The following is a 24,773-nucleotide window of genomic DNA, read 5'->3' as shown; positions in this document are numbered from 1 at the left end:
AGTTCACTCGGCTGTAAAATATGCTAGTATGTGATATATTATACTGCTCAGAAAGAAGAATACCCCCCTCTATAGGAAGAAATAGAATAACTGATAACCGCATAAGATTCAATAGCTTAGTTGTGCAGCATATAATTAATTAAACTAATAGGGAGTTTTAGTTCATTTTATGTATGATAAAAACAAGTCTGCTTATCAGTTTGTTAGCTTATTTTTAGTACGATTTATATCATAATGACATAGCAGTTTTAAAAGGGTGGCAGTGCCATTAAGAAAGAACATTAAAGCACTAAAAAAAAAAAAAAAGCCTGAAACGTTTAATATAACATTAAATTATCTAAATCAAGATTACCTACAATTGTTTTATATAGTACATACATAGTATTTTAAGGATCATAATGTTTTACTTTAATAGCTATATTCAAAGGTAAAATGTCTTATTTAAACTTATGGCAGAATCTGGTTGCAAAGATTTTGTCTAAAGAGCTCCTGTGTTAGTATATAATACATGTCTTAAAGGGACTTAAAGGACCACTCAATGCAGTAGAATTGCATAATTAACAAGGGCATAATAAAAATACAATACAATAACAATCAGAAAAAAAATAAAAAAATCTACTGCTTATTTGAAATTCAGACAAATGTATTGTTTTCTCCCATTTTCCGGCCCCCATGTATCATGTGACAGACATCAGCCAATCACAGACTCATATACGTATACCCTGCAAGCTTCTGCACATGCTCACTAGGATCTTGTTCCCCAGAAAGTGGGAACATAAAATGACTGTGCAAAATTTGATAATGGAAGAAAATTGGAAAGTGTTTTAAAACTGCTGCTCTATCTGAATCATAAAAATGTATTTTGACTTGAAAGAATAGCCTGAGAATAATATCTAGACGTTTAAAACATTGTTCTGCTGAGAACAATTAGGGACTTGTAAAGTGAAAACAAAGGCTGTGTTTTAATTTAAATGTAATCCGTTTCTATTCCACAAATACAGACAGAACATTTTTGAGAACAGTGTTTTATTGCTCATGTGCCAAAGACCATTTGTAGCTTCAGAACAATATGCTCCAGAATGCATATTACACAAAATGGTCCCAACATTTCTGTAAAAAGCGATTCTGATAACCTGACATGTCACAGCTATCAGCTGAGGGTGTGTCACAGATAGGCATGAGGGTGACAAGACACCAAACTGCATATTGTATCTTTATTTAAAAGGGGCAATTTGGTTTAAATTGATACATATGATTTATTAATTATGACTGTTGAGGAAAAGATCTGCACACAAAATAAACGTTTTAAATGCATTGAAACTGTTATTCTGTTGTAATATGCATTATTTTGCAGTCCAGGGACATAGATTACTTAGTTTTATTTATCTGATCTTGTTTGAGTGAAAGATATGAGTGCCTACCCTGGTCAAGCAATCAATGTATACAACGTTTAAAGGGACCTGAAACCCCAAAATTTTCTTTCATAATTGAGATAGAACATACAAATTAAAAAAACTTTTCTTACTTCTGTTATCAATTTTGCTTCATTCTCTTGGTATCCTTTATTGAAAAGCAGCAATGCACTGCAGGGAGCTAGCTGAACACAATGGTAAGCCAATGATACGATATATATATATTTGCAGCCACCAATCAGTAGCTAGCTCTAAACTCCTGAGCCTACCTAGGCATGCAACAAAGGATACCAAGAGAATTAAGCAAATTAATAATAAAAGCAAATTGGAAAGTTGTTCAAAATTGTATGCACTATCTGAATCGTGAAATAAATATGTTGGGTTCACGTCAATTAAAGGTAAGAGTTCATCCAATCCAGACCCCCAAGTTTCAGACTTAAAGGGCCATTATACACTCATTTTTTCTTTGCATAAAGGTTTTGTAGATGTTCTATTTATAAAGCCCATAAAGTTTGTTTTTTAAAAAAATGTATAATTTTGCTTATTTTTAAATTACATTGCTCTGATTTTCAGACTCCTAACCAAGCCCCAAAGTTTTATTTGAATACCGTCAGCTACCTACTCCAGCTTGCTCCTGTTTGTGTAAAGGGTCTTTTCATATGCAAAAGAAGGGGGAGGGAGTGTCTTATTTCCCACTTGCAGTGGGCTTTCCAGCTGCCTTTTCAACAGAGCTAAACTGACAGCTTCTAAGTACATTTTGAAACCATTTTATACTGGATTTTTATATCAGTATCTGTGCATCTTATTCTTTATAGTAGTGTCTATTACATGCAGTTATATGAAAATGAGTGTATGCTGTCCCTTTAAATAGCAGGCAAAACCCATCAAAAATGTATTGAAAATTCATTATTTCTTGCTTATGAGGTCTGGGGATAAAAAGTTAAGTAACAATTTAACAATGTTCACCTACATGCAGTGACAAAAAATGTAATTGATGTGATCTGTAAATTGTTTGTTGATCTAAAGAATAGGACCACAATCTATTTTGCTTCACCAATCAGAATATTTAATTCAGAGGCCTGGCTTAAAATGTCTTCAGGGGCTTGTCCACAGCAGATAGGCTGTGTAGTATATATATATATATATATATATATATATATATATATATATATATATATATATGCACACACACACATACACACACTTATATCGCCCTTAAAAGTGTAGCAATATATATTAAAAATAGGTGACGTTTTTATTTTACCCTAATTAACATCTCTTACTTTAAAACTGAAGAAAAGAGTAGGAATTTGCGGATTCGCACGTTTTATTGAATTGCCTTCATTATACATGTGTTGATGACACAATGCTGCTGCATTTAACACACTCTGATATTAATCTTCCTTTATTTGCCATTTCATTTCAACAGACTGAAAGGCATTTCACTACTCACCTTTCCTGAACAGAACAGCGTTTGCTTCTGCTTCGCAACAAACCAGGTTGAGATGCGTCAGCCAACACCCATCTTCCACATCCAATGATAAAGATGTACTCTGTGAAGAGAAAAACTTCATTAACATCAATAACATAAAGTAAACTGTCATGTTACCATCACATTATACAGATATATTATAAACTATAACAAAAGATCTTTACAAATTAGATAACTGAATTAAGACTGATAACAAAAACAGAAATAGATCCATAGTGACCGTCTATGATTATTATATTTCACTATTCACATAAGTTACATTTTGCATGGCTATACAATTGGCACAGAACCAAAAAAAAATCACACAGTTAAAGTGACACTAAACCCAACATTTTTCTTTCATGATTCAGATCGAGAATACAATTTTAAACAACATTCAAATTTACTTCTATAATCTAATTTGCTTCATTTTCTAGATATCCTTTGATGAAGAAATAGCAATGCACATGGGTGAGCCAATCACACGAGGCAGCAACTGAGCCTATCTAGATATGCTCTGCAGCAAAGAATATCAAGAGAATGAAGCAAATTAGATAATAGAAGTAAATTAGAAAGTTGTTTAAAATTGCATGCTCTTTCTAAATCATGAAAGAAAAAATTTGGGTTTCATGTCCCTTTAAAGTAACCATAATGGTACAGAAGGTGCTGAGGGCCCACCTATAATTTAGCTAGTGACTGGAGAGTGAAAGGAAAAAAGAACAATCAATTTACATAAAAATAAAAAAATTCTCTCTCCTGCATAATGAAAAAAGAAAATTCAGCCTCATATTTGGTTTGTAGGGAACTACATGAAATGCGCCACTAGGTGGCTCCCTTCTACTATCAGATGCACCTTTCAAGGCCTTAAAAGTAATTTTCATATGAATGGAACCATATGTGGCAAGTGCTACTATATATCACATGAACTTTAATATTCACTGTGATTTACAAAGTATACTTAAAATGACCAATGGTTTTGTATCTTTCAGAAATTGATAGTTTGACAGCTTTAAATGTAAACCCAGAGCAGCATTATATTTATTGCATATAAATCACATAGAACTGTGGCTTTATATCAGTCTAGATAGGTATTACATAAGCTTTTGAGGTTGCAGTGAGCTGTGTCCCTTCCTAATCAGTCTATAAAACTGCATCTGTCTGAGCTCTACGCCTTACAGTTGTCTAATTTCAGCCTTGGGCCCAAGACAAAATTCTGCCTTCCTATGCCGTTAATGAATATTAATGAAGGCAGAAAAAGAAATTAATCTGCCTGATCCTCTCTGATGGCTGAATCAGTAACGATATGAAATTTAATTATTCTTTCCAATATTTCTAAGACCCTCAAAACTGAGAGTGATGGCGCTAGTCAGCTCTGGCTAATCACATGTTCCCTGTACGATAAAGACTGCTGATGATGCAGAAACAGTCCTCATTGTCACAGATACAAACTGGCTCAAGCTTCCTCAGTTCAGACAGTAACATTAAAATGTGGTATTGTGATTGTAGAAAAAAAATCACAAATATAATGTTAAGCAGTTAGAGGCATTATAATCGTATCTCTCAAACAAGAACGACAAAACTGGATCAAAATCTGTGGTAAAACCCTTTATCTGAATTAAAATGATATAAATATTGGTGGCCTTGGAAAAATAGCTAAGATACAAGATAAAGTTATTAATAATTAGAAATCGCAGCACATATCTATGTCGGTGTTTTGTGTAGCTGCATCTTTAAAACAGTTCTCCTGAAAGTCTATGAGAAGATGTGTTGTTTTCCCCTTGAACAAAGAGGTCAGTGTCTCCATCCTGAACTCTGCTGATAACCATCGGAAACTCTATCTAGGACGCATCCGCTGCTCAGCCTTATCCTGAAGAGGGGGGTGCTCCTAATGCTGGCTGAATCTGCACTGCAAATACACAGAAGACTATATAGCACGGACGTATGGATCCTTACAATACCAAGAACCATGGCCTTGTATGTATGGTGACAGTTTGTGGAAGATTGAAGGGTCAAGCCTAGCCGTCTTAGTACATCAATAAAGTCTACTGATAATTTAGCACAAAATTCAATAATATAATCATTTGTATTACTGATGATGTACTAGCCTAAGAGCTTATTTTCACTATACAATACTTTTATTTCCCAAGCTTACATTTTGAATTTCAAGTAGAAGGCTCCACCAAAGTCCTATTTAGCCACTATGGTGGGTTAACATAGCTTAAGATTAATCTATACCACGCCCATTTTTGTGCTCATTTTAAAAGCCCAAAGTGATTTTTTTAACCTTGAGTGATACTTTAGTGTACACTACTATCTGCATGTCGGATAACGCAGGTGCGCTAATTACTTCACATAAATAGACCTCTATTGGGGGCACACCGTAAAATTCATGTCAGAAACCTTAAGCGCTAAAGTCGAATGAGAACAAAAAAAATATGTTCATGTAGTGGAGATCTTCATGTAGTCATGGGCTATACTATTTTAATGAAAGCATAAAAGACTTCAGGCATACAGGCATTTATACCCCCATCCCAGTTTCAGGTCTTATCATATACCATATTTCTTTCGTTTTGAGACAAAACATTATTGATTGCGCTCCACTAGTAATCTATACCATAATAAAGACACACAATGCTAATTTGCTGTTAATAAGCCTTAATACAATGAAACTTTACGGTGCAAGGATTTCCAGAACTATTTTCAAAAATCAAACATCTCTTGTTTTTATATTGTTTACAATGTTTACATTTTGTACTGTATAAAAATGAAAATTGTTGTTTTGTTAAATAAATTGTAATAGCATTCCAATCAAAGGCCCGATTAGGAATGGCGCGCCAACTGTTTTGCGCAAGTAATATCAGGTTTTTCGATTTGCGGCTGTTTGCGTGCCTCAGAAGTTGAAAGTAAATGTCAATGTGTGAGCGCAATTGCGATTTGCGCTAGAATGATTACCGTGACCTCAGAGCTCTGGTTAACTGTTACGCGAAACAAAAAAAAGGGTCCCAACACACATCAAAAATATATTAAAAAGTACAGTTATACTAATAATAACACTATCTGATAAAAATGATTAAAAAAAATATTGCACACAAAAAAATGTTACTCAAAGATATGAGGTCTCAGGCAAGCAAAGGGTTTTAAAATAGAAATGCATACATATACTGTACATGTCAAAATAAGTGTGTGTGTGTATATATATATATATATATATATATATATATATATATATATATATATATATATATATATATATATATATATACATATACACACACATATACACACACACACAAGTTGAGGGAGGGATCCAAGCACTCACTGTTGGTTGTAATGCCTGGGTGCACTCTATGGTAAATAGGTAGAAACTTCTCAAGTAAAGAAGAGGCACTCACAGGTCTTAATAGGTATTAAGGCTTTTATTAGTTCATAGGTTAGGTCAACGTTTCGGTCCTCGCAGGAACCTTTGTCAAGACCGTTCTCGGCTTACATCAATATTAGGCGTTCACCGCTGAATAAAATCCTTTATACCTATTAAGACCTGTGAGTGCCTCTTCTTTACTTGAGAAGTATATATATATATATATATATATATATATATATATATATATATATATATATATATATATTTTACAACAACAAAAAAACAACCGATATACATAGAAATATGTATTTAAGAATAAATAGAACATGTTTTTCTATGTGAAGAACATTGTAATGTGAAATATTCATATTTTCAAGTCGGGTTAGCGCACTTGAGAAAATGTGATCGGGTTTGCGCGTGAGTAGGGTGTTCGTTTTTTTTTTCACTGTTCTTGCTCCACTGACTTCTATGGGTGAATAAATTAACCCATTTGCAATATTCTATCTTCAGATTTTACCGCTCGTCGGGTTAGCGCTCGTGTAAAAACTTTTTCCTTCAACTTGTAATACACACGCTAGCTGACGCGCGCAAAAAGCTTACTTTGAGCACAGTTATCACACGAGCGAGAACAATAAATAGTGCTCCACTCACAATCTAGCCCCAAATATTAGATTAATATCCTGAAGTGAATGATGATAGTACAGCTGTAATTGAAACACAGACATCACCTACTAAAAAATGTTTTTGTTTGTTTGTTTTTTGTGCTGAAATATGAGTAGTCAAATGGCTTTTTAGACTTTGAAAAATCTATCTAGCAAACTCTGCAGCCTCTTGCTCAATGCTATGGTTTCTTAAAAACTAGGCAATAGCAATAAATGCGTGCCTGTATAAGTGTGCGTGCCTGTATAAGTGTGCGCCCGTATTGTACTACAGTAGGGCCTGCAGCCTCCTGCTCAATGCTATGGTTTCTTAAAAACTAGGCAATAGCAATAAATGCGTGCCTGTATAAGTGTGCGTGCCTGTATAAGTGTGCGCCCGTATTGTACTACAGTAGGGCCTGCAGCCTCCTGCTCAATGCTATGGTTTCTTAAAAACTAGGCAACATCAATAAGTGTGCTCCTGTATAAGTGGGGGGCCTGTATAAATGTGGGGGCCTGTATAAGTGGGGGGGCCTGTATAAGTGGGGGGGCCTGTATAAGTGGGGGGGCCTGTATAAGTGGGGGGGCCTGTATTGCACTACAGTAGGGCCGAAAGTAATAAAAAACTAATTGTAAGCAAAAAAGGACAAAGTCCCAGGACAAAGGATTTTGAGGAGTGTTGTATTAGCTCCAAAATCCTAGATGGATGTTACTTACAACCTTCAGAGCAGTAACTCAGCTCACAGTATAATACATCTTTGGTATAGATGGTGCTGTAGAATCCTGAAGCTTCAATCCAATTACGTAAATTACATATATACAATTTTATTAAAATGTATAAAAGTAATACAAACAACAAAGTTGGGTATTGGAACATAAAGAGGGGACTTTGGTTTTCAGAAACATTGTTTAAACCACATAAAACTCTCACAAACACGCCAAGAGCTAAAGTAATTGTCTATCCAGGTTCTAAACAGTCTAGTCAAAATTAAACTTACACAATTCAGATATGGCATGTCATTTTAAACAACTATCTAATTTACTTTTATCATCAGTTTTGCTTTGTTCTCGTGGTATTCTTAGTTGAAAGCTAAACCTAGGTAGGCTAATTTCTAAAGCCCGCCTCTTAGCTGAATGCATATTTTTTTTACAGCTAGTGGGCATTAGTGTGACATATAGATAACATTGTGCTCACGCACGTGGAGTAACCGAGGAGTCAGCACTGATTGGCTTTAATGAAAGTCTGTCACAAGACCTTGAATAAGGGGGCAGTCTGCAGAGGCTTAGATACAAGGCTTAGACACGGAGGTAAAAAGTGTATTAATATAACAGTGTTGGTTAATGCAAAACTGGGGAATGGGTAATAAAGGGATTATCTATGTTTTTAAACAATAACAATTATAGAGCAAACTGTCCCTTTAAGTATGATCCATGCACCAGCATTTTCAAACATAGAACTTTCTCACAGAACCTAAGGTGCTCGTATCATCAGGTAATGACTCAATTTGCATCATTGATGACATAAAATGCTGGTGCACTGAGAATATCTAGCTATGCTTCACATTCATGTGTCAAGACAAACGCCAACACTGAAGCCGTCATTTTTACTAGAAGCAATGCTGTCTCTTCTACGTTTTTTTGCAAATACGTTTATATCCAAAAATGTAAACCATCTATGTGCATTTAAATTTTGACCGAAATGTCCCTTTAACCTCTTCTCACTGTGTTGCATACTTCTTTGGCAGCTAAGGGGTTAAATGGTGGACCACCCCCCATTGGTGACACTTGAAGTCGTCAGTATCTGCTTATATCGACATAAATATCACGAGAACCTTATGAAATGGCAACAGTAAACTAAAACCTACATTTTAAAAGGCCAACCTATTGTATTGTACAAACATTCTAATGCGTAAGATATTAGATAAATGAGGGCCCTTAGAAAAAAATAAAAAAATAAAGCTATTCTGAAAAACATCCACAATTTTCTCTTGTTTTGGGTTTTTCTTTGTTTTTTTTTTTTTTATTCTTAATCTCTTAAAGCAAAACAAAGAGAACGCAGCGAATATATTGGGTATCCTTAAGGCAGCAGCAAAAGGGGTTAAAAGGACATCATGTGTCTCGGCTGACCTAATTAGAAGTCTGAGCTATCTTGTAGTGGAGAGGATGTGCGACATTTAATGAAAGGAAAAGAAGGGTGAGATAGGAGGAGGAGTAATCAGAAAGGATGTTTAATGTGTTAAGGATGAACCTATTTCATCCTGCTCCTCCTAACGTTTTACAGATAGCAGGGGGCGAGGGAGGCAGAGATGCGCAGTGCTGCAAAGCATCAAGACACTCGATAAGGGAAGGGTAAGACTCAGTGAAAATATTTAGACAAAAAATGAAGTATCGGGAAGGCTGGCCACTATCTGCGAAAAATCAATCATTTGGCTGTCTTGTGTCTGGACTTGTGGCGCCACAAGATCATAACACCACAAATAGGGGAGATAAGGGGTTAATCAAGGCTTTCATTCAGAAGAGATAAAAGGACTATCACAAGCTGCCTTTGGTCTAATATTTCGAGCTTTAACCTTAAAATGAAGATAAAGAGCCATACTCCCTCATCTCTTCGTGTACAAGATATGAGATTTAGACAACATCCTTTATTTTGGGCACTGTGCCCCCCACCAGCAAGTCACTGCAGCCCGCACTAGCAATCTCTTACTGTAAATCTGCACAGCAACTGCAGAGATAGTGCTAAAACTAGAGGAAAAACTGCTGCCCACACAGAACTATCACCAGCATCTATAAAAGAGATTATGCTATTTATTCATACATACACATTTATACTAAAGCATATTTCCAGCATAGTGTCTATGTAGATGAAAAGTATAATTTATTATGGCTTTTTACATACGTTTTTCAAACTATGATAACGATGTTAAAAGGGACATACCACACTTTTGTTTTTTTTTATTTTGCTAGTAGATAATAAAAATAAATATATTTTAAAAAAGAAAATTTATGCTTACCTGATAAATTTCTTTCTTGACACGGCGAGTCCACGGATCATCATAATTACTATTGGGAATATCACTCTTGGCCAGCAGGAGGAGGCAAAGAGAACCACAGCAAAGCTGTTAAATATCACTCCCTTACCCACAACCCCCAGTCATTCGACCAAAGGGAAAGGAAGTAACATAAGGTGCAGAGGTGCCTGAGGTTTATAAACAAATAAACTGTCTGAAAAATACAGGGCGGGCCGTGGACTCACTGTGTCAAGAAATAAATAAATTTATCATGTAAGCATAAATTTTCTTTTCTTTCTAATGACAAGGTGAGTCTACGGGTCGTCATAATTACTGTTGGAAACCAATACCCAAGCCAGAGGACACGGATGATAAGGGAGGGACAAGACAGTTAACCTAAACAGAAGGCACAACTGCTTGAAGAACCTTTCTCCCAAAAGAAGCCTCAGCAAAAGTATCAAACTTGTAAAATTTGGAAAAAGTGTGTAAAGATGACCAAGTAGCAGCCTTGCAAATCTGTTCCACAGAAGCTTCATTTTTGAAGGCCCAAGGTGAGGAAACAGCCCTTGTGGAATGAGCCGTGATTTTCTCAGGAGGCTGCTGTCCAGCAATCTCATATGCCAAGCGAATAACACTCCTCAGCCAAAAAGAAAGAGAAGTAGCTGTAGCTTTCTGACCCTAGCACCTCCCAGAAAACACAACAAACAAAGAAGAAGACAGGCGAAAATCTTAAGTCGCCTGCAAATAATATTCCAAAGCACGAACCACATCCAGATTGTGCAACAAACGCTCCTTATGAGAAGAAGGATTAGGACACAAAGAAGGAACAACAATTTCTTGATTTATAATCCCATTCAAAACCACTTTGGGAAGGAAACCGAAGGCAGTACGCAGGACCACCTTATCAGAATTAAAAATAAGGTAAGGAGATTCACACTGCAGTGCTGAAAGCTCCAAGACATTTCTAGCCGAAGAGATAGCAACCAAAAACAAAACCTTCCAGGATAACATCTTAATATACAAAGAATGCATAGGCTCAAACGGAGCCTGTTGAAGAACTCTAAGATCCAAATTAAGACTCCAAGGAGGAGTAGCAAACTTAAACATAGGCCAGATTCTAACCAGGGCCTGACAAAAAAACTGAACATCTGGTACATCCGCCAGACGCTTGTGCAACAAAAGAGATAAAGCAGAAATTTGACTCTTCAAGGTACTTGCAGATAAACCCTTCTCCAGACCCTCCTGGAGAAAAGACAAAATCCTCGGAATCCTAACTCTATTCCAAGAATAACCCTTGGATTCACACAAATACAGATATTTACGCCATATCTTATAATAAATCTTTCTAGTCACAGGCTTATAAGCCTGAATCATAGTCTATATAACCGACTGAGAAAACCCACGCTTAGATAATATCAAGCTTTCAATCTCCAAGCAGTCCGTTTCAGAGAAACGAGATTTGGATGAAGGAAGGGCCCCTGAAGAAGAAGGTCCTTCCTCAATGGAAGTCTCCAAGGTGGAATGACATCTCCACCAGATCTGCATACCAGATACTGCGAGGCCACGCCGGTGCGATGAGAATCACCGACGCCCTCTCCTGTCTGATCCGAGCAATTACCCAAGGCAAACGTAGGAAACACATAAGCCATATTGAACTCCCAAGGGACTGACAGAGCATCTGTCAGTACAGCCTGAGGATCCCTCGACTCGTACCTCGGGAGATTGGGATTTTGGCGAGATGCCATGAGATCCAACTCCGGCTGTCCCCACTTGAGAACCAAGCTGGAAAACACCTCCGGATGAAGCTCCCACTCCCCAGGATGAAAAGTCTGCCTGCTCAGAAAATCCGCTTCCCAATTGTCCACCCCCCGGGATGTGGATCGCAGACAGACAGTAGTTGTGAGCCTCTGCACACTGAATAATCTTGGCTACCTCTATCATGGCCAAGGAGCTCTTCCCTGATGATTGATGAAAGCCACTGACGTTATATTGTCTGACTGAAATCTGAAATTTGATAAACTGGGATGAAGCTAGCTGAGGCTAGGCCCGAAGAGCATTGAAGATTGCCCTCAGCTCTAGAATATTTATGGGAAGAATTGACTCTTCCCGAGACCATAGACCCTGAGCCTTCAACAAGCCACAGACAGCTCCCCATTCAAGCAGACTGGCGTCCTTGGTCACGATCACCCAGGTAGGTCTGCGAAAGCAGGTTCCCTGAGAAAGAAGATCTTGAGACAACCACCACGGAAGAGAATCTCTTGTCGCCTGATCCAGAACAATTCGAGGAGACAGACCCGCATAATCCCCATTCCATTGTCTGAGCATGCATAACTGCAAGGGTCTGAGATGGAACCAAGCAAATGGAATGATGTCCATAGCTGACACCATCAGACCAATTACCTCCATACACTTAGCCACTGACAGCCGAGGAGAGGACTGAAGGGCAAGACAAGAGTTGAAGATCTTTGTTCTTCTGACCTCTGTCAGAAAGATCTTCATCTCTAGAGAAACTATAATGGTTCCTAAGAATACCACTCTTGTAGCTGGAACCAATTAACTTTTTCCTAAATTCATCTTCCATCCATGGGAACGCAGAAAAGACAACAACAACTCTGTGTGGGAGTTTGCTTGTTGAAAAGATGACGCCTGAACCAGAATATCTTAGAAACTTGTGATGACCCTTGTGGATAGGAATATGCAGATATGCGTCTTTTAAATCCACAGTAGTCATGAACTGACCCTCCTGAACCAAAGGAAGAATGGAACGGATAATATCCATCTTGAACGATGGAACCCTGAGGAATTTGTTTATACATTTGAGATCCAGAATTGGCCTGAAAGTTCTCTCCTTTTTGGGAACCACAAACAGGTTGGAATAAAAACCCAGACCCTGCTCCTGAACTGGAACAGGAACAATCACCCCCAGATCGCAGAGATCCTGGACACAACGCAAGAACGCCTCCCTTTTTATCTAGTCTACAAATAATCTTGAGAGGTGAAACCTGCCTCTGGGAGGAAAACTTTTGAACTCCAACTTGTAACCGTGGGACACCACATCCACTGCCCAGAGATCTGGAACATCCTAAACCCAAGCGTGAGCGAAAATAGAGAGCGAGAGTCTGCCCCCCACAAGATCCGCTCCAGGACCGGGAGCAGACCCTTCATGCTGACTTGGAATCAGTAACAGGCTTCTTAGATTGCTTCCCCTTGTTACAAGGCTGATTGGACTTCCAGGAGGACTTAGACTGTACTTGCTTGGAAGAAGAGGGGGAAGGCTTACCTGAAATGTTTTGAAAAGAACGAAAATTACTCCCTTTCTGCTTATTTCTCTTATCCTGCGGGAGAGAATGACCCTTTCCTCCCGTAATATCTGAAATAATTTCAGCCAAGCCAGGACCAAACAAGGTCTTACACCCTTGTAAGGAATAGACAAGCGCTTAGACTTAGATGACACATCCGCAGACCAGGACTTTAACCACAAGGCTCTGCGTGCCAGAACAGCAAAACTAGAAATCTTTGCTCCCAACTTAATGAACTGTAACAAAGCATCCATAATAAAGGAATTAGCCAACTTCAAGGCCCTAATCCTATCCTGAATCTCTTCAAGAGGAGTATCAGACTGAATAGAATCAGACAACGCGTCAAACCAGTAAGCTGCCGCACTAGTAACCGTAGCAATACACACCGCAGGCTGCCATTGCAAACCCTAGTGAACATACATCCTTTTGAGTAACGCCTCCAACTTCTTATCCATAGGATCCTTAAAAGAACAACTGACCTCTATGGGAATAGTGGTTCTCTTAGCTGCTCCTTCCACCTTGGGAACCGTCTGCCAAGACTCCTTAACAGAATCGGCTATTGGAAACATCTTCTTGAAAATTGGAGAAGGGGAAAAAGGAATCCCAGGTCTCTCCCACTCCCGTGCAATAATCTCTGAAGCACAGTCAGGAACAGGATAAACCTCCACTGCGGAAAGAACATCAAAGTATTTATTCAGCTTACTAGACTTGTTAGGAGTGACAATAACAGACGAGTCAGAGTCATCCAAAGTAGCCAAAACCTCCTTAAGTAACACACAAAGGTGTTCTAGCTTAAACCTGAAGGATACAACATCAGCATCAGAGGAAGGATATGAAATTTCACCCTGAGATGCAACCAAAGAATCATCCTCCTCAGACCTCTGAGAGGAAACCTTCAGAACAGACGCAACTGAATCAGAACCCCTACTCACTGACTCCTTAAATTTCCTCTTGCGCTGTCCTTGTAATACAGGAAAAGCAGAAAGCGCATCCGTTATCGCAGAAGATATCTGGGTAGCAATATCTTGTAATGTAACCCGAACCGGAGTATGAGATGAAGTGCAGGGCACTGCCTGTGCGGACAACAAAGTTTGGGACACATGAGGAGAAAGCAGCGGCATCTCTTGAACAGGAGACCCCTGAACAGCATCCGCCTTAGCTAATGGTGGCTCAGAATCAAAAAGTATATCCCTGTAATGTAAAGCTCTATCAATACAAGAGGGACAAAAAGGGACTGGTGATTCCACATTGGGATCAAAACAAAGGCTACATGTAACGTTTTGAAGGGCCGCTTGGTCCATCTCCAACCAAAAACTCACCAATTAAAGAAAAAAACTGCTTTAATTTGCACACTCAAAAAAACGTAACTGTCACTTTAGATTTAAAAAAGCAATATTCATTTTAAACAGCAGCAACTAATACTCAAAAAAGTTAGTGCCCCTGCAAATCTCAAACAAAAAATTCTATAAGCAACAGCAGTAATACTTGCACAAAAAATGTTACTGCTCCTTTAAATAATAAACGCTTATAACAGCAGCCCTTTTTTCAAAACAATACCGCAAAAGTTTATAACAATCTCAGGCAGCCCCTTACCTCAGCACTTCTTTTAGACACCTAAACTTCACCACCTCCTTGCAACAGGCAAAGGGAATGACTGGGGGTTGTGGGTAAGGGAGTGATATTTAACAGCTTTGCTGTGGTGCTCTTTGCCTCCTCCTGCTGGCCAGGAGTGATATTCCCAACAGTAATTATGATGATCCATGGACTTACCGTGTCATTAGAAAGAAAATATGTTAAAGAAATAAATACATAACAGCTGCACACTCTATTGACTACTTTCTATGTCTGTCAATCATACAAGTGAATAATTACAGGCTCCTGAAATTGTGTTTTTCCTTTAATGCATGCTCAGAGAATGCTGTGACATCACAGTACATGCAAAAGTGTTTCCAAGGCACATAAAGGGACATTACACACAAACTGGAAGACTGGGTCCCTCTATAATGTAATGTGGCTACCAAGGAATTGTTTTAAGTATAGGGCCCTTTATACTAAGTGCAGTGCAGACATGGTTCTCAACCTTGAGAATCTGTTTGCGCAGCTTCGCCTCAAAATGGGCAACAGGCCCGGCACATTTGCTGCCCCTATATACCATTGCAAACTCGCTTGAGTGTGTAATACTGCCCCCTCTCACTTTGGTCATCATCTGTCACTTTGGTTGCACTTATGCACTGGTATCCATAGGACTCTGGTGATGTTGGCGTTCTCGTGTCTCTTCTTTGAGTGATACCAGCGCATAAGTGCAACCAAAGTTAAAGATTACAAGTGGTGAGGTATACCGGGACACCGGACAAGAATCAAGGTAGAGGCATAGTTGTTTATTTCCTATTCTGTGGGACGGCAGTTAGCTCCCAGACACCTCTATAGATCCTTTTCTCATATTACCATCTAAGTGAATACACGGAACTGTGGAGACAAGAGAAGTACTCCATATATGGAACTTTGAGCAGTGCACTTTATTATTCTAATTGGATAGTTCTTTTTTTTCCCTTGGATATTGATTTTTTAAACCACTGATGGTATTTTTTATAGATTTTACTATGTAATAAATGTATTAAATGTTTTCTTACATAATATTGTCTTATGAGGTTTTTCATAATTTGAGACGATTTTAGCGGTTTTTTAGCGCACCTTTTTAACTTTCTATTTTTGCTATTTGGGTTTGTTTTCAGAGAGCATTCCATTTTGAGGATGCCTAATCGTCCCGCAGTTCACAACTTGACATTTGCAGGTGGTATACCTGTGTTTACTATTAAGTATTAAAAATAACAACATGATAAAGCCAACGTAATGTGAAAAGATGGGCTCAAGGGTTAAAAAGCATGTTTAAGAATGTAATGTATTTTGCTACTTACCATCTCTGTGGGGTCTGGGGAAGATGAAGATCCAATAAAGTTGCCCCTGTAAGGTCCCCAAGAAAATCCTTTAGGCAACTGACTATGTGCCCGAACTTGCGCACTGCCATCTGGAGATGAAATTTCTAACTCCAGCTCATCTGATGGGAGAGAAAAAAGAAAAGATTAATTAAAGGGACAGTTTACTAAAAAATGTTCTCCCTATAATTTGTTAAAATATTATCCAGTTTACCTGCTGTAGTGTATTAAATTGTTTACAAGTATTTTCTTTACCCTTATATTGGCATTTAAAATATCTGATTTAGCATGTGGTATCCCCACCTATTCTGAAAGTTTCTAGCCTTAGGTCCAAGCTATAGATAAGCTGTGTAAACACAGCCAGCAGAAGAAATTACACTCCCAGTGGGGTATAGAAGAGAGACGGTAATAAAATGTTAATTTTCCATTGTTCTCTCCAAGCATTGGACAGATATAAGGTAAAGAAGCATATATATGTACACAATGTGACAAAGTAACGAGATCTGGTTATACCTACAAGTTCAACCCATTTTATTAGGTTGTGGCTTCAAAACACAAAATCAGCTATTTCATATACACAAATAAATTTTCAAAAGCAAATTCTTATACATTTTATGCTATGCAGTTGGTAAAAAAGTAATTAGAAACACATTAAGGTAAAAACAATTTTACAGAATACTATACCTTAAAGTAAAAACATATGATAGTTCTCCAATTCTGCCAGGGAGAAAATACTTTAGGATGTGATTGTGCATGCACCTTTATTATAACTATATTTATTATAACTATATTATATTTTTTCAAAATATCTGGCTTTCCTACAGCAGGTGGAGGTAAAAAAAAACATAATTTATGCTTACCTGATAAATTTATTTCTCTTGTGATGTATCGAATCCACGGATTCATCCTTACTTGTCGGATATTCTCCTCCCCTACAGGAAGTGGCAAAGAGAGCACCCACAACAGAGCTGTCTATATAGCTCCCCCCTTAGCTCCACCCCCCAGTCATTCGACCGAAGGCTAGGAAGAAAAAGGAGAAACTATAGGGTGCAGTGGTGACTGAAAGTTTTAAAATAAAAATATATATGCCTGTCTTAAAAAACAGGGCGGGCCGTGGACTCAATACATCACAAGAGAAATACATTTATCAGGTAAGCATAAATTATGTTTTCTCTTGTAAGATGTATCGAGTCCACGGATTCATCCTTACTTGTGGGATACCAATACCAAAGCTTTAGGACACGGATGAAGGGAGGGACAAGACAGGGACCTTAAACGGAAGGCACCACTGCTTGTAGAACCTTTCTCCCAAAAATAGCCTCCAAAGAAGCAAAAGTATCGAACTTGTAAAATTTTGAAAAAGTATGAAGCGAAGACCAAGTCGCCGCCTTACAAATCTGTTCAACAGAAGCCTCATTTTTAAAAGCCCATGTGGAAGCCACAGCTCTAGTTGAATGAGCAGTAATTCTTTCAGGAGGCTGCTGGCCCGCAGTCTCATAGACCAAATGGATGATGCTTTTCAGCCAAAAGGAAAGAGAGGTAGCGGTAGCCCTTTGACCTCTCTTTTACCAGAACAAACAACAAAAAAAGAAGATGTTTGACGGAAATCTTTAGTTGCTTGTAAAGCATGAACCACATCAAGAGGTTCTTAGATGAAGGAACCACAATCTCTTGATTGATATTCTTATTAGTAACAACCTTAGGAAGAAACCCAGGTTTGGTACGTAAAACCACCTTATCTGCATGGAAAACAAGGTAAGGTGAATCACATTGTAAAGCAGATAGCTCAGAAACTCTTCGAGCCGAAGAGATAGCTACTAAAAACAAAACTTTCCAAGATAGAAGCTTAATATCTATGGAATGCATAGGTTCAAACGGAACCCCTCGAGTTTAGGCTCCATGGCGGAGCAACAGGTTTAAAGACAGGCTTGATTCTGACCAAAGCCTGACTAAATGCTTGAACGTTTGGAACATCTGCCAGATGTTTGTGAAGTAGAATAGACAAAGCAGATATTTGTCCTTTTAGTGAACTAGCAGATAATCCCTTCTCCAAACCTTCTTGGAGAGAAGACGATATTCTAGGAATCCTAATCTTACTCCACGAGTAACCTTTGCATTCACACCAATAAAGATATTTGCGTCAAATCTTATGATAAATCTTCCTGGTGACAGGCTTTCTAGCCTGAATCAGGGTATCAATGACCGACTCAGAGAAACCACGCTTTGATAGAATCAGGCGTTCAATCTCCAAGCAGTCAGACGCAGAGAAATTAGATTTGGATGCGTGAACGGACCTTGGATTAGAAGGTCCCGTCTCATTGGCAGAGTCCACGGTGGAACAGAGGACATGTCCACTAGGTCTGCATACCAAGTCCTGCGTGGCCACGCAGGTGCTATCAGAATTGCCGAAGCTCTCTCCTGCTTGATTCTGGCAGCCAGACGTGGAAGGAGAGGAAACGGTGGAAATACATAGGCCAGATTGAAGGACCAAGGCACTGCTAGAGCATCTATCAGTACCGCCTTGGGATCCCGGGACCTGGACCCGTAGCGAGGAAGTTTGGCATTCTGACGAGACGCCATCAGATCCAATTCTAGTGTGCCCCATAGCTGAATCAGCTGGGCAAATACCACCGGATGGAGTTCCCACTCCCCTGGATGAAAAGTCTGACGACTTAGAAAATCCGCCTCCTAGTTCTCTACTCCTGGGATGTGTATCGCTGAGAGATGGCAAGAGTGATCCTCTGCCCACCGGATTATTTTGGTTACCTCCATCATCCCTAGAGAACTCCTTGTTGCTCCTTGATAATTGCTATAAGCTACAGTCGTGATGTTGTCCGACTGAAACCTGATGAATTTGGCCTCAGCAAGCTGAGGCCACGCCTGAAGTGCAATGAATATCGCTCTCAGTTCTAGAATGTTTATCGGAAGGAGAGCTTCCTCCCGAGACCATAAGCCCTGTGCTTTCAGGGAATTCCAGACTGCACCCCAGCCTAGCAGGCTGACATCTGTCGTTACAATGAGCCACTCTGGCTTGCGGAAACACATTCCCTGAGACAGGTGGTCCTGAGACAACCACCAGAGAAGAGAATCTCTGGTCTCCTGGTCCAGATGCAGTTGAGGAGATAAATCTGCATAATCCCCATTCCACTGTTTGAGCATGCATAGCTACAGTGGTCTGAGGTGTAGGCGGGCAAAAGGACTATGTCCATTGCCGCTACCATGAGTCCGATTACCTCCATATACTGAGCCACTGATGGCCGAGGAATGGAATGAAGAGCTTGGCAAGTGGTTAAGAGTTTTAACTTTCTGACTTCCGTCAGAAATATTTTCATTTCTACCGAGTCTATCAGAGTCCCTAGGAAGGAAACTCTTGTAAGAAGGAAGAGAGAACTCTTTTTTATGTTCACCTTCCGCCCGTGAGATCTCAGAAAAGCCAACACGATGTCCGTGTGAGACTTGGCTAACTGGAAAGTAGACGCCTAAATTAAGATGTCGACTAGATAAGGTGCCACTGCTATGCCCCGTGGCCGTAGAACCGCCAGAAGGGACCCTAGCACTTTTGTGAAAATTCTGGGAGCCGTGGCCAACCCGAAGGGAAGGACCACAAGCTGGTAATGCCTGTTTAGAAAGGCGAATCTGAGGAATTGATGATGATCTCTGTGAATAGGGATGTGTAGATACGCATCCTTTAAGTCCACGGTAGTCATATATTGACCCTCCTAGATCAGAGGTAGAATAGTCAGAATAGTCTCCATCTTGAATGATGGAACTTTGAGATCCAAGATTGGTCTAAAAAAGTTCCCTCTTTCTTGGGAACCACAAACAGGTTTGAATAAAACCCTAGCCCCTGTTCCTCTTTTGGGACTGGGCGGATCACTCCCATGGTATGTAGGTCTTCTACACAGCGTAAGAACGCCTCTCTCTTTGTCTGGTTTACAGACAATCGAGAAATGTTAAATCTGCCCCTTGGAAGGGAGCCCTTGAATTCCAGAAGATATCCCTGGGACACAATATTTAAAGCCCAGGGATCCTGAACATCTCTCGCCCAAGCCTGAGCGAAGAAAGAGAGTCTGCCCCCTACTAGATCTGGTGCCGGATCGGGGGCTACCCCTTCATGCTGTTTTAGAGGCAGCTGCAGGCTTCTTGGCCTGTTTACCCTTGTTCCAAGCCTGGTTAGGTCTCCAGACTGACTTGGATTGGACAAAATTCCCCTCTTGCTTTGTAGCAAAGGAAGCTGAAGCAGGACCACTCTTAAAGTTCCGAAAAAGAACGAAAATTATTTTGTTTGATCCTCATCTTATTTGATCTATCCTGAGGGAGGGCATGACCTTTCCCTCCAGTGATGTCTGAAATAATCTCTTTCAGTTCAGGCCCGAATAGGGTCTTACCCTTGAAAGGAATGTTCAAAAGTTTAGATTTAGATGACACATCAGCAGACCAGGACTTAAGCCATAACGCCCTGCGTGCTAAAATGGCAAAACCTGAATTCTTTGCCGCTAATTTAGCCAGTTGAAAATCGGCATCTGTAATAAAAGAATTAGCCAATTTAAGGGCCTTAATTCTGTGAACAAAAATTTTCTTCAGGAGACCCTCTAATTTTTTATCCATAGGATCTTTGAAAGCACAACTGTCCTCTATATGTATAGTTGTATGCTTAGACAGAGTAGAAATAGCTCCCTCCACCTTAGGAACTGTCTTCCATGAGTCCCTTATGGTGTCAGATATGGGAAACATTTTCTTAAAAACAGGAGGGGGAGTGAACGGAATACCTGGTCTATCCTACTCCTTGGTAACAATAGTCACAATCCTCTTAGGGACTGGAAAAACATCAGTGTAAACAGGAACCTCTAAGTATCTATCCATTTTACACAATTTCTCTGGGACCACTATAGGGTCACAATCATCTAGCGTTGCCAATACCTCCCTAAGCAATAAGCGGAGGTGTTCAAGCTTAAATTTAAAGGCCATCATATCTCAGAATCTGTCTGAGGAAGCGTCTTTCCTGAATCAGAAATTTCTCCCTCAGATAACAAATCCCTCGCCCCTTCAGAGCATTGTGAGGGCATATCAGATATGGCTACTAAAGCATGAGATGGCTCAGCATTTTTCCTTAACCCAGAGCTGTCCCGCTTTCCTTGTAAACCAGGCAGTTTGGATAAAACCTCAGTGAGGGTTGTATTCATAACTGTGGCCATGTCTTGTAAAGTAAATGAATGTGACGCACTAGAGGTACTTGGCGTCACTTGTGCGGGCGTTACTGGTTGTGACACTTGGGGAGAGCTAGATGGCGAACCCTCATTTACTTCTGACTGAGAATCATCTATTGCTCTATTTTTAAGTGCTAATATATGTTCTTTATAGACATATCAGTACAATTGGGACACATTCTAAAAGGGGGTTCCCACAATGAACAAGGATTTTCCTTGGTGTCAGACATGTTAAACAGGCTAGTAATGTAACAAGCAACCTTGGAAAACACTGTAATCAAAGTAAATAACACTTAGAGTTAAAACTGTACTGTGCCTTTAAGAGAAAAAAAGTTGCACAAATTCTGCAAAACAGTGTAGAAAAGCAGTAAACTTAACGAAATTTTTACAGTAGCATCATAAAGCCTTAGTAACTTTGCACAGCTATGCAAATAAACAATTTACCCCTTAATGACAAAACCAGATTGAAAAAACGCCAAAACCGGTAAAAAGGACTTTCAGCACCTTGCCACAGCACTGCTGTGGTGCCTACCTGCCCTTCAGAACAATTTGTGGGAAAAAAAGACTTCTTTTACAGCCCTCAAACACAGCAGGAACCTCTGGAGAAGCAGTTAGAAATCTCTAAAGCAAAGAAACTGCGCAACTAAGGCGCGAAAATAGGCCCCTCCCACCTCACTTGATGTTTTTAGGCCTATCAAACAAACACCAGAGTGTCTCTTAATTAACCATGTGGGTTTAAAAAACTCAAAAAAAGCCACAATGACCCCTTTAGTCCCTTCAAAAAACGTTATAATTGCATCATTTACTGAATAAACAAAAACGTTTTTTCCTAACAGTGTCACCGGTAACTAATGAGCCCTTCATGCAAGCTGAAATTCCTATCCAAGTGTCTGAATACAGCTTACCCTTCCCTCATGGGAATATTGCCAGCCTTTTCTAGAATTAACACAGTCTGTCTAGAAAAATATAGACTGAACATACCTCATATGCAGCTTAGCATGCAAACCGTTCCCCCAACTGAAGTTTTCCTGTACTCTTCAGCCCTTGTGAGAACAGCAGTGGATCTTAGTTACAAAGTGCTAAGATCATAATCCTCCTTGCAGAAATCTTCATCTCTTTTCTGCCATAGAGTAAATAGTACACACCGGCACCATTTAAAATAACAAACTTAGGCAAAGTAGGCAAAGAGAATGACTAGGGGGTGGAGCTAAGGGGGGAGCTATATAGACAGCTCTGCTGTGGGTGCTCTCTTTGCCACTTCCTGTAGGGGAGGAGAGTATCCCACAAGTAAGGATGAATCCGTGGACTCGATACATCTTACAAGAGAAAATCAATAAGCTTGCCTCTTTATACAGGGGCCCACATTTTCAGGTGGGTGTAAGATTCCTCCCCTTCCCGTTACCTACAATTTTGTAAAAAAATAAATTAACCCCTTAAGGACCAGCGACGTACCCTGTATGTCGCTGGCCTTTTTTTGGGACTTGATTGTTTTATAGCGCGGTCTTGCTACCAGCGTTGAGACTGCTCTATTCCACAAAGCCTGCTGGAGGGAGTGCATTAATAGTGTGTTCTTGCTAGATTTGTGCTATTATGTCCTGAAAAAACCCTTAACGACCAGTGACATACAGGGTACATTGTGGTCATTAAGGGGTTAAAAAAAAATTAAAGGAGAAAAGTTTGATGGGTGTTTAGGGAAATGAACCAAGATATGAAAATGTCTGTAATGGAGTTAATATCCATTTATTTTGGCTCACTTTAGTAGTACACATCAACGATTCACCAAGCAGTTAAATAGTATGATTCACCAACCAGTAGAACAGCAAGTAAAAAATAGACATGAGTCCGTAATCATGCTGAGAAATAGATACATTATATTAAGAAGACAAATCAGGAAGTAGAACCTTTATCCCAAACATTTAATTTGTTTCAGAAATGATTAAGGAGAAAAATCCACAGTGCTGCTTTACCTAGGTACCCAGGAAGTAGATATGGCCCTTATAAAAAGAGCTTTAAGCCTCAGTAGCAAAATAGACATCCTCAAACTATAAGCTATACAAGGGATGGCCAACTGGCAATACCAGGGATGTGGACCTCTGTGCTAATTTTTTCAGCCTCTAAGTGTCTATTTAGGCAGAACTAAGAATGATTGCCTAAATCTGTCCCTGTGCCAATGGACATTTCTAGCAAATATGTTATTGCCTGCCTGTTTAATAGCCATATATTTGTATGTGGCCCTTAAGGCTTCTAAAATATTGATTTGCATGTGTTAGGAAGCTGGCCATCACTGAGCTATACAATGATACATCATAAACCATTTCAAAATTGTAAAATTTACCAATATACAGCCTTTTTGATGTCTTTGTGAAAGTATTAGTAATTTATTAATTCACACCTCAGTTATTTGTATGACAAATAAAGGTATGAAAATATCAAATTACATTCAAGGTGTCTAGTTTTATTTCATTAATTTACTTTTTATTAGCACAAAGTAATGAGAGGATAGATGTCTTGAGAACCATGAATATTGGAAATTAACTCATTGAAAAATTCAGGGATTGGCTGGATAGCAGACATATTTATTGAATACCAAATAAAGTGAATGACATGATAAAGCCCATAACCCACATGATGATGTTTTTTTTACTGGTTCAAAAAAAGATATAATGAAATCTTCCAAAAACAGAGATAGTTCACATAAGGATCATTTGAAGGCTCCCAAACTTAAAAAGTGTACAAACAATGGATCAGACAAACTATACATTCCAAATAACCCCAAGCCACGAGATGTAGGGTTTGAAAACGCAAATGAAAGAGCACTCCTTGAATTAGGAAGACTGGGTATAAAGTCCAGGGTTTGAGGAGTTATTCTAATTAGACGATGGAGCCAAGGACAATTTGGCCAATATGACAGAAATGCCAGTATCTCTGATCTATCCCACAGCATTGAGACCTAACAGACTTCTACTTCAATTCAAGCCTTCCTTTAAAATATAAAATAGAAGAGTTTGGGATTTAGCTGATGGATTATAACCTTGCACCCAATTCACCAGATAATTCATGGCCCAGTATGCAATCTAAAAAACACATAATACTTACATGACTCACCTGTTCCTTTAGGATAGTTAATTATAGATTTCCAATAAGACTCATCCAGTAGCAAACTACTGAACCTGACATGATTAAGGGCTTTTGAGCTTGGAAAGTTGTCTTAGTTTTGTTTCACCTTGACCCGTATGAAGAAAGTATTCAATTGTATTTGCTGTGCCTGAACTTCTTGTTTATACTGCGACCTGAAATGTTACACTAAATCAATCAGATGTGTCTTTGGCAGAGATATTTTATTAAAGTTGGTACAAATAAATAATAAAGTCCAGTTCTGTGGAACGTGTTGGTGCTCTACAAATAACTGATGATAATAATGCTAGGTCAGGAAACAAATGACAA

The 24,773-nt window shown here is 39.1% G+C and overlaps 1 protein-coding gene across 2 annotated transcripts in view; it reads right to left on the bottom strand.

Annotated features, from left to right (window-relative positions):
* Nucleotides 1-24,773, bottom strand: part of ZFPM1 (zinc finger protein, FOG family member 1) — a 260,259-nt gene that overhangs the window by 13,562 nt on the left and 221,924 nt on the right. For both annotated transcript variants that reach the window (XM_053701292.1, XM_053701284.1), the window contains 2 exons: nucleotides 16,105-16,244; nucleotides 2,866-2,965 (listed from right to left, as the gene is read on the bottom strand). In XM_053701292.1, the coding sequence (XP_053557267.1) occupies nucleotides 2,866-2,965; nucleotides 16,105-16,244 (240 nt within the window). The remainder of the gene's footprint in view (nucleotides 1-2,865; nucleotides 2,966-16,104; nucleotides 16,245-24,773) is intronic.

The sequence above is a fragment of the Bombina bombina genome, chromosome 1 (genome assembly GCF_027579735.1).
Source record: "Bombina bombina isolate aBomBom1 chromosome 1, aBomBom1.pri, whole genome shotgun sequence".
In the NCBI taxonomy this organism is placed as follows: domain Eukaryota; kingdom Metazoa; phylum Chordata; class Amphibia; order Anura; family Bombinatoridae; genus Bombina; species Bombina bombina.
Note: the sequence above shows the minus strand (reverse complement) of the source record. Positions and strands in the feature narration are given on the sequence as shown.